The sequence below is a fragment of the Morone saxatilis genome, unplaced genomic scaffold, assembly GCF_004916995.1.
Source record: "Morone saxatilis isolate NCDOM2014 unplaced genomic scaffold, NCSU_SB_2.0 Contig18, whole genome shotgun sequence".
NCBI classification, from domain to species: Eukaryota; Metazoa; Chordata; class Actinopteri; family Moronidae; genus Morone; species Morone saxatilis.
In genome coordinates this window covers 3960683-3971755 of record NW_023339740.1, presented here as the reverse complement: position 1 = coordinate 3971755, position 11073 = coordinate 3960683, and the positions used below count along the sequence as shown (strand labels likewise).

Genomic DNA, 11073 nt, shown 5'->3' with positions numbered 1-11073 from the left:
CAGGATTTGAATAGTGAAGGAAAAGTGAGTACAAAATAAAACAGGAAGGACTAAACATGAAAACACTTAACATGACTAAACGTAATAAACTTGATGAGACACAACATTTGGCTATACAGGCTATATCTAGAGAGAAAAATCTTCAAAATGTTAATGATAGATATAACAATGTGACAAATTGGCTAAGATAATGACGTTAAATTTTATTTTTATTTTAAACTCCTCTGAATCTTTTCTTTCTCCCTTTGGAAATAACTGAAGTCTGTCTGCTTTTCTTGGATGTGAGGTGTACAACAATCCCTCACTAAGGCGGCATATTAGGACATTTAATGGATTTGCTGACATTTCGCAGATGTTTCACTTGCTTGCTGTTTTCTTGAAATGCAGATTAGTGTTAAGATCCATAATCCTAATTCAAATTTAATAGATGTTACTTAAAATCTCAATCAATTAAAATTCAGTTGGGGCAGATTTGAAAACCAGCAAATGTATATGGGCCAGACGTTCTCAGCAGTCTAATTAAAACCTATTTTTAACTTCAAGTTTGCCCTTAGAACATGAGATTCTTTTAACTACTGCAAGGCACTCATTGCAAATAAAACACATCAGTTCGGGCTTTTGGAGGTGGCAGCGTTAAACTGATGGTTTGCACTGTCAGTTGTATGTTTCAGGGTTGACAGAGACATATTTTCAGTAGAGCACTGCTGTTTGTGTGTCGCTACATCCTGCCCAATCGGTTCTGCGCATGTGGTGCTCTCAACAGAGATGAGAAGGAAACGAGATGCCTCCTTTGCTACTTCCAGACACTATTACTTATCATATATCAAATTTACTGGGGCACTCTGAGGATGCTTCTGGCCTGGATGTGACCCATGTGTCGCCAATGGAATAGGCCATCAATAATCCATCAGTGGCTGGTTTTTCAAAGTTCTCTGGACCTGCTAAGATGACTTTTAGGAAAGTGGAAACTCCTGGTTTAAAGGCTTTTTCCATGGTTTTGCATTGTAGGCAGTTAACCAGTGCATCATGCATTCAACAGAGGTGTTTTCTCAAGAACTCAAGAGCCAAACAAAAGGTTCAGAAGGGAGGAGGGCGAGAGTGCTGCCCTGTGGTTTTGTGTCGGTGGCTGAAGATAAACTGAGATAATAGTGCCCTCTACAGGTCACTATATGTTTTACACACTGTATATGTCCACTGCAGAGAGGACAGGGAGGGTTAGCTCAGGTCACACCACAGTCACACTTGTCTTTACGAGCAATTTACCTCTCTGCTGGCTGCTGGTTCTCCACTAGCACTGAATGTAAGGGTCTCTGAGCACTATATTGGCCTAAAACTGAAGAAAAATACTGTCCATGCATCACGTCAAATAGAACTAAAACTTGCTGAAGCGTTGTTGGCAGGTCTGTTCGCTCTTTTAAGGCCTGCGCACAGTGCCTCAGTAGAAAAGAAGTTTCTTAGACTCTTTTTTGCAGCTCTCCTCCTCGCTTTTCCCATCCATGCTATATTTACCTGTCACTGTGTACCTCTGCTGTGTGCTCAGTACTGGAAAGGCAAACATGAGGATATTTTCATATAAATACACATTAGAGATGATGGAGGCACTGAGAGTGTGCTACAGTCTGTGAGTGTCATTTTGTGTGTGTGTGTGTGTGCACGGAAGCTGCGAAGTGAACTAAAGCACACGACTGTCATGCAGGTGTGTCAAGCTTCTATATCCCGTCCCTCCGCTCACAAGAAATATGACAAAAGTTACTGATGCAGTTCTACCCTCACTCTCTTCATCCAAATTACAAACGGAAATCGATCATAAATGTTGCTTATGGTTATATATACATAATAGCATGCAGAGGATAACTCAAGGCCTCTCTTCCATCACTGGAGAGTACTTTTCAGTTTGGCATGCTAAACAATGAAGTAGGGCTGCAACTAAAGATGAATCTGTCAGCATTTGTTTGGGATTTATTCATTTAAATGCCAGAAAAGATGGAAAATGCTGTTCATTAGTTGCCAGAACCCAAGGGGATGTCTACAAGTTGCTTGTTTGTCCAAAAAGCCCCAAATATAGTCAAAACAAAACAATAAGCAGCAAATCCTCACATTTAGGGAGCTGGAATCAACATATATCTTAAACAAACTAAATATATCAGAGTAGAGGACTGCATTGCAGGAGTGGGTGGTTTTGACTTTGTTACGGGCAGGAGAAAAAATCAGGTTCTGTTCCCCAGAAGTATGGACACAGACTATAAAGATAAAGACATGACAGACACGAGAGAGGCATCGGAATTTTCATCTAAGAAAGCAATAAACATATTTCCAAAAATATTATGACTTTAACTTCATTCTGGACCTTTGGTAATAATTTATGTAGCAAAGGAATCGAAGCTCCACTTACCAGCTGTTCGAACTTTCAAACACATTCACTCAAAGTGTTCATCAGTGAGACTCTGAAAGCTAGTGGACCATTGAGCTTTTTCTTTTGTTACATAACTATTATAATTATTAAAATAGCTGTTGATTAATTTTAACTAGTACATATTGACCAATCTTTTCCTCCCTGTAAAAAAGTGCTTATTTCAAATTTTCTATGAAAACGCAGTAGTTGATGAATAATGCCTTTATTTCCTGTCTCCAGATAACAACCAGCGTCTGTTTAGAATGATCTCTTATTTTCAGTTTCAGCCTCCCATGAGGCCGTGGGGGGCTCTCGATGGGAGGTACGGAGCATTCCACCTGGACTGTGGTGCGTTCGCAGGCCGCTGCGCTGTTTGTGTTGCATTACACATCGCAGCCCTCACAACTCCACTGGCTCCACTGGGCTTAGGCCCCTAGGATTTAAGCACGCAAAGCACCAGAGGCCAGAGGGACCAAGGGAAAAGAGGGAGAGGAATGAGGATGAGATGTGGGATGATGGTGTGTGTGTGTGTGTGTGTGTGTGTTGCTCTGTCCTTCTACGGGTTGACTCCTCTGTCTCCTTGTTGAGGTGTTTTGTTAACCTCGTCTCTGGGAAGCGAAGGGTACACACAGCAGAGTGAGCAGATAAAGCGAGACAGGGCACTCACACACACTCGCCCAAGGACTGTGCTGAACCTTTCCCACGCGTGTGTATGCGCACACACACAAACACGTATCCAGAAAATCACCTGAATAACAGCTTATCCGGTGTTTATTAAAGGTTTCCAGGGTGAATGCCAGGCCAGCGGGATGCCATCCAGCTGTTTGTGTCTTTGTGAGTGAGGTGCTGCCCGTCTGACAGGCAGGTTTCAGTCCTCCTGTGTTTTCTCCGTGGGTTGTTTTCATCACTGTCTGATAGTCTCCCAGCTGGACGCCTCGGCCAGAACGTAGCGCCCTGCCCAAGGCTACGCTGCACAACAAAGAGGGATCAAACGCCGCACATGGCTTTGATGAAAGTCTCGCAACTGCAATGGAGCAAATCAGTGCAGTGCAGAGCTGGTTGCTGGACTCCATCCACATCGGGAGGGAAGGCAGATCTGAGAGGAGAAAAAACCTCACAGAGCGTTTGAGAGAGACAGTGGGGTTCAGGATTCCCCCAACACTTCAGATTTAATGCAACAAATAATGTCCACGTTCCAGAGATTTTGGAAATTGTATTATCAGGTGTTATTCTCACCACTGTTATCTTTCCACATTTTCATATCACTGGTCACACACATGATGAAATTACTTTCAAAGGGTTCCATATCTGAGGTGAAACAATGGCCAGAGTGTTTTAGTCCTTCCAGGTTTGGTAAAGCAGTAGTGTGTAGCTTTTAAAAGAAGAAATAACACATTCCTCCTCTCAGTGAATTCTTAAACAATAAAACACACCCTTACTGCTACAGCCTTACTTGGTCTGGTATGACCAGTAGCCTATGATGGTTAAAGGTCCAGTGTGTAACACTGAGGAGGATCTATTGGCAGAGATGGAATATGATATTCATAGGTATGTTTTCATTAGTGTATTTAATCACCTGAATATAGGAATTGCTGTGTTTTCATTACCTCAGAAAGAGGCATATTTATGCTGCGGGTTGCCTTTTATGTTGAACTGCTTTGTTTCTAGTAGCCCAGAACGGACAAACCAAACACTGGCTGTAGACAAGGACTTTTGCATTTTCTCCTACACGCTTTACAGTCTGTTCTCATTCCCAGGTTTTCAAATACAGAAGTGAGCAGTGTTCAGTTATGTCGGGTCTGAGTGTGCTCAGGTCTCTCTGTTTTTCTGCACATTGCATTCAAAACGGTCTTCCATTGGTCCATTCTGGACCCATAAAGACCTCTAGCCTGTAGCTATAATATCCAGCAAAGGTTGCTGTCTTGATGGTGGTGGTTTCACTTCAAATAAACCCACTTTGAAGGAATTTAGTGTGTGAAATGTTTGGTAAAATACATTTGGCTACATTCTATCTTGTTAAAAAATCCATATAAGCTGAAGTTTTTGATCTCTTGGAGGCAACAAGGTGAATGCACAATATTGATATATTATCTGTCAACACTAGCATTCATTTGATGGATTAGCATTCACTTGTTGCGTTGCTGTTCCCCTCATTAATGGAAGTCCAATATTCACTCTCTTTTAGTTCTGTTTTTGGTTTCCTGAGAAAAATATTTATATCTGCTGTGGTGGGTAGAATACAGTGGGTTCAACAGAGCTTGTCATATTTTTTTTAACAGGGAGCTAAAAGATGCTAAATGTTCCATACACATTGAAACAACGCTGGGTTAAGATAGTACTGACACAATCCACTTATTACCCAGTGTTTTTTAGTGTGTAGAGCTGAAGGTAGGAGTTACACATTCAGTCATTACATCCATCCATTATTAATAATGAGATATTGATTAGTGTAGCCTTACACAGAATGTTGGGGCTTCATGATGTGAAAGCCCTGCACACACTCTGATAAAGGATAGGGGGCCTTGGCACTGATCCTGAGGAAACTAAGTCAACCTTATGAGAGAGTGAGGTCACCCCTGAGGGAGGATGTGAGCGGATGTGAATGAGATGAGGTGGAGTGGCAGAAAGCGGGGTTATCACGGCGATGAGTGCTAAATACTGACACTGTCTGGAGAGGAAAAGGAAAAAGAAGGCCATCAAAGAGACAGAGAGAGAGAGAGAGAGAGATTATCTGAACTGCTGAGAGGAGCAGATGAGAGGGTGGATGGAGAGGACGAGCTGTTTGACCTCTGGAAGGATGATATGATATAATTATACCACCACATTTAAAAGTAGTACTAGACGTAATGCACCAATGATGAACTTATATCCCTTTTACCTCTTAAGCTAAGGAGGGTTAAAGAAGCTGAGATGTAGCTAACAGCTGTCCATACGTACATAATGACATAAATAATCAGGATGTCATAAACCCTTTTTGTACACATCAGTGGTGTAAAACATTGGTAGCATGACTTTGTGTTGTGCATTACAGCTTTGTCAATAATCTGACAGCAGAATTCCCTGCAATCTGGATCTGTGCCACAGCTTGATTGAGACGGGCTAACAGGGCTTTACAGAGGTATGTGTGGTCTTGGGAACTCATAACCCTAGACTCATAAAAGAAACCTTAAGGAAAAACATGTCTACTTGTTCAGAATGATAGCCTTAAAGGTAATTTTGTCGGAATTTGTCTTTGCTTTATTATCAAGGGCCATTTTGATATTCAAATTCTGTCAACTGTATGAAGGAACCTGCAAATAAGAGTTAATTCCTTCATACTGAAATACTTATCACATCCATTACATTTGTCCTTGTCCCTTTAAGACTCTTTTACACACTTGTGGCGTTACATTTCACACAGGTCGCCAGCTTTAGTTCCTCTAATTTCGGTTAGCATGTACCATTGTGTAGCCTTATGTGGTGCAAAATACAGTGGGAACATTGTCAGGCCCCAGATAGTCTGTTGTAAATGTGCCACTATTTTTCTTTTTAATGGATGTGAATACATGAATATATTTTGGGGGTTGTTAAACACTGCATTTTTTAAACATCCAACATTGTTTGATTTTGGGAAATACACTGATTTGCTTTATTTCTGAGAGCGATAAGATCAATGTCAGTATCTGTTGTAACTAGAGTCATAGTTTGGTTGTTCTAGATTAGCATAAAGTCTGGAAGCAGGGAGAAACAGCTAGCCTGGCTCTGTCTAAAGTTTGATAACGTATACACAAAAGAAAGAACAATTTATCCATCCTAAAACATAGAAGGGGAGGGTGAAATGAGTTGCAACTACATTGCTAGATGCCACTAAATCCTACAAATGTTAATTTAAACAAATTAGATACATCCTGTTAATTGGTCATTTTAGTTTGGCATTATTTTTCACTTTGGACAGAACCAGGCTAGCTGTTTCCCCCTGCTTCCAGTCTTAATGCTAAGCTAAGCTAAATACCTCCTGACGCCACTGCTACACACACACACATACGTCCAGTGTTGGGCAGAAACTCATTACTAGTGATAATATTACAGGAATAATGATACTTTTACCAGCAACAAATAGTGTAAATAATTAATAATAATACATTAATGCTATGTAGTGTTTTTTTGTAGTGCAATTTAAGAGCACAAATAAGTAATTAGAGAGCCTGAATTGCTGCCCTTGACACCTGCCTACCTAAACTTCTTGGAACTTCTTGGTTTCTTTGAATCAAGTGTTTTCAAAAGTAATCTGTATTTTTGTGCCATGTTTGAAGATACAAGCATTTACTTCAACAATCTGTGTGTGAAACTGCACTAGAAAGGAGGAGTTCTTTCATCTCATCTGCAAAACCTTCTAATGTCTGCAAAAACAAAAATTTTTAGACTCAACATTTGTTAAATTAGTGAGAGTGAAGACGGTACATAACCAGGGCTGCCCCCTCTGTGGGGAGTCAGTGCCAGCTTATGAGAAAACCTATTCCTGTAAGGTGCAGCTGGGACTGGAGATATGAGGCTGAAGTGTGGTGAGGTGGATGTGTGAGGGTCAGGGCAACCAGACTGATGCCATTTTCTCACACATCTTAGATTGTGTGTGTGTGTGTGTGTGTATTCAGTATCTCCCTGACCTGTCTGGCCTGGAGGTGGTGTGTATGATAAGCCACTTTCCCTCCTCTCAGTGTCCTCACAACCAGACATTTATCCCAAACATTCCACAACATCATGGGAACCAACTCACCGGACACAAGCTCTGCTTCATCTGAATAATGTCGTTAAATTCAATCCTACCACTTTTACCCAAATATGTCAGATTCTGTACTTACATGTGCTTTCAGCAACACTTATTGCAAACTAAAAAGGTCCTGTTGTGTTTTTTCTGTCAGGTACCTGGCCAAGCTGTCGTCTGTGGGAAGCATCAGGGATGAGGAGACGTGCGAGAGGTTACGAGGCCTCATCCAGAGACAGGTAGACACCTCTACTGACAATAATTAACTATGTGTGGACAGCTCCACAACTGTTGCTACATGCTAAAAGCGCACCAGACTCTTAGAGTTACAAATGCACCACGGTGGGACCTCCGCCAAGCCTCGCAGCATCTCAACCGCTATTGGATGGATTGGCATGAGATGGTCCCCAGAGGATGAATCCTATTGACATTATATGTTTTTAGTGTAATATCTTACAAATGTTGGATGGATTGCCATAAAATCTGGTATAGATATGCTAATGATTTTGGTTATCCTCTAATTGTCTTCCGAGCCACCAGGATTTCATATCTTTCACTTGTCCAGTGAAATATCTCAATATCCACTAGATGGATTAAATAGTATGTTGCTCCTATGTGTGTCTCTGCTCCAGGTTCAGATCTGTAAGCGCAGTGTGGAGGTAATGGATGCGGTGCGTCGCGGAGCCCAGCTGGCTATAGATGAGTGTCAGTTCCAGTTTCGCAACCGTCGATGGAACTGCTCCACTCTGGAGACCATGCCTGTGTTTGGCAAAGTGGTCACCCAGGGTAAGATTATACACTGCAGGGATCATTGTCACCAACTCCCTGCAAACGTCTGGACACAGAAGAGACACAGACAGACAATAAAACAAGCTTATCAGTCTTTTCTACCTGCATGTATTTACAAAATCAGGACCTAAATATATTTGATATCACCTCAAACCTGCTTCCAAAGCTGATTCGATGTGGATTACTTAATGCTATTTTAAAATATCCTGACATTTTTTAGCTAGTTTCCATTTGTATTGGCTTGACCAGCTCCTGCATGTTAACATCTGGCCTCCTTCCCTTGGACTTTAACACACTCTTTATCTTTGAAACACTGTTTTTTTGCCATTCAGAATGAGAAGGTCTTCTGAGTTTCATAATGAAACAATATTACTGTGTGTGTTTGTGTGTGTTAGGCACCCGTGAGGCAGCCTTTGTGTATGCCATCTCAGCAGCCAGTGTGGCGTTTGCGGTCACAAGGGCCTGCAGCAGCGGAGAGCTGGAAAAATGTGGCTGTGACCACAATGTTCATGGAGTCAGTCCAGAGGGTAGGTCTCTCTCGCTTACTCTCTCTCTTTCACACAAACACACCAACACACACACACGCAGAGGAAACAGAACTACCCAGTACATTAGACTAGATAACATTACATTAGACAGGACTAAATAATGTGACATTTCAAAGAATTATTTTATTTTGAAAAAGTCAGACAGATAGCATTGGTAGCATATTATTATGCCATCTTATCTCCATGTGTAGCCAGATTTTTTACAATATGAATACCAGGTCATGCATTACTACCATCAATACTGAAATACTAACAAGTGGCTACAAAATAGCATTCAAATGTAGTCTTTATACAATGTCTCTTAATATCTTGTCATAGGGTTCCAGTGGTCGGGCTGCAGTGATAACATTGCGTATGGAGTGGCCTTTTCTCAGTCCTTTGTGGATGTGAGGGAGAGGAGTAAAGGCCAGTCATCCAGTCGGGCTCTCATGAATCTGCACAACAATGAGGCGGGAAGGAAGGTAATTCACTGCCCTTGACTAGACCTTTTGTAGAACACTGCACTTCTTTTAGTATGGAGTCCAGAGGGGTCACGTTTTTTGTTTTCTGAACTCCATTGACTCCGAGACGAGGTATAGGGATCATACAGCTCAGCCTTTATCTCAGGATCAGAGGGAATGCAAAACATATTGCGAAGGAACGCAAAATATTGCAGGGAAACGTAAAAGAAAATAAGAAAAAGAAAGTCCCACTGTGACCTTTTGGGGGTTCTGTATTTTAGCTGGTAGTTTGTCAGCAGCAGCAACAATAAATAAATAGAGTTGTTCTTTTTGGAAAATCCCAAGTCAAGTTTCAAGTTATTACAGACAAGCTAAAGTAATTCAAGATAAGCCAGGATCAAGTCTTCAATCCAGTCAAGTCCCAAGTCATTCAAGTTATGCGTTGTCATCATCTTATTTTAAGTTCTGCCTGTTAACCAATGGTTCTTTGGCATCTCTGCAGGCCATCCTGTCCCACATGCGTGTGGAGTGCAAATGTCATGGTGTGTCAGGCTCCTGTGAGGTAAAGACCTGCTGGAAAGCCATGCCGCCCTTCCGCAAGGTGGGAAACGTCATCAAGGAGAAGTTTGACGGCGCCACTGAGGTGGAGCAGCGCAAGGTGGGCACCACCAAAGTCCTGGTGCCTCGAAACTCCCAGTTCAAACCTCACACAGATGAAGATCTGGTCTACCTGGAACCCAGTCCAGATTTCTGCGACTATGACCCGCGCACACCGGGTATGCTGGGCACGGTGGGCCGCCAGTGCAACAGAACCTCAAAGGCCATCGACGGCTGCGAGCTGATGTGTTGTGGCCGCGGCTTCCAGACACAGGAGGTGGAGGTGGTGGACAGGTGCAGCTGTAAGTTCCACTGGTGCTGTTATGTCAAATGCAAACAGTGCCGCAAAATGGTGGAGATGCACACTTGCCGGTGATGGGAATGGGGGGGGCACAGAGGGCACTGCTGATGAACAAAACAAACGCCCCACACTCATACTCCAAGGCCAGAGGGAGCAAGGAGGACTTGTGAAGCTCCCTCTCCTCCTGCTTGAAACCACCCACCTCCTACTACTGGTCAACAGAAACAGACTGAGTGGCTGAGAGGTCAAATGTCATCCTATTCATTCATCCACCGTAATGGATATCAATAGATTATGCATGGGATTTCCTACAAAGCTACAGAGGCAGTTTGTTTCTTCTAGTAGAGAGCATCTTTCACTTTCTGTCTCCCTCCCTCACTCTCATATTTGCTTTGTCATTGATGCTTCTTATTTTTGTAATGTTTAACTTATTTGTTCAGATTGACGAGGGGTGGACCTAGAAGGAGGGGACAGATGAGTGGAGATAATAAGGGACAAACTGGACCCATGGGTGGGCAGATGGGTGGGTAGGGTAAAGGGGTTGGGGTGGGGTCAAGAGGAGGGTTGTTTGCCCTCTGTCCTTGCTGCTGCTGCTTCGGGGACTCACTTTGAGTGCTGGATGTCAAAAAGGGAGACGGCGAGGCGAGGCGAGGAGGGGCGTCACAGTCGGACTTTCTGTGATTTGCTTCCTGAGTGTACATGGCTGTGCTGCGCTGAGGTTCAGTTGCTGTCATTTATTTTGCCTCCTGCAATGCCCTGATGCTGCTCCACTCACTTACACACACTCACTCTCTTTCTGTCAGAGGGAGGATGATGATGGACAGGTGAAAGCCACTGTCAGCTGCTTCCTGTCTTTTCTGTCGGCCCGTAGCACTGGCAGGTGATGGGCATGAGACACACAAAACACACACATCCCTACAGCAAACATTGCTCCAAAACCACACGTCTATCCACAGCTGCTACCTGCAATGGGAATCCAGAAACCTTATATCAAAACAGATTCCAGATCAGATTTAAAATGATTTGTTACCATTTCAGAGCATCATATTGTGAAAATCTTGTGTGCTCATTTGGATTGATGTTGAGCTTGGGCTCCTCCTGCACGTTGCCATCTGCCAAATGCTAGTTGGCTTAATGCAAACATGAGTAAACACACAGAGACATGCATGCACCAGCAAACACACATAATGTAAACACACACGTACACAAAAGGGGTCTGCCAGAGGGTTGCCGAGCATGTTCACCATGCATGATGACTGAAGCAC

General features: G+C 42.8%; 1 protein-coding gene across 1 annotated transcript in view; it reads left to right on the top strand.

Annotated features, from left to right (window-relative positions):
• Window positions 1-10307, top strand: part of wnt4 (wingless-type MMTV integration site family, member 4) — a 22488-nt gene extending 12181 nt beyond the window's left edge. The window contains exons 2-6 of the mRNA XM_035661164.1: window positions 7291-7372; window positions 7766-7919; window positions 8318-8449; window positions 8789-8931; window positions 9413-10307. Of these exons, the coding sequence (XP_035517057.1) occupies window positions 7291-7372; window positions 7766-7919; window positions 8318-8449; window positions 8789-8931; window positions 9413-9883 (982 nt within the window). The 3' untranslated portion in view covers window positions 9884-10307. The remainder of the gene's footprint in view (window positions 1-7290; window positions 7373-7765; window positions 7920-8317; window positions 8450-8788; window positions 8932-9412) is intronic.
• Window positions 10308-11073: the final 766 nt, after the last annotated feature.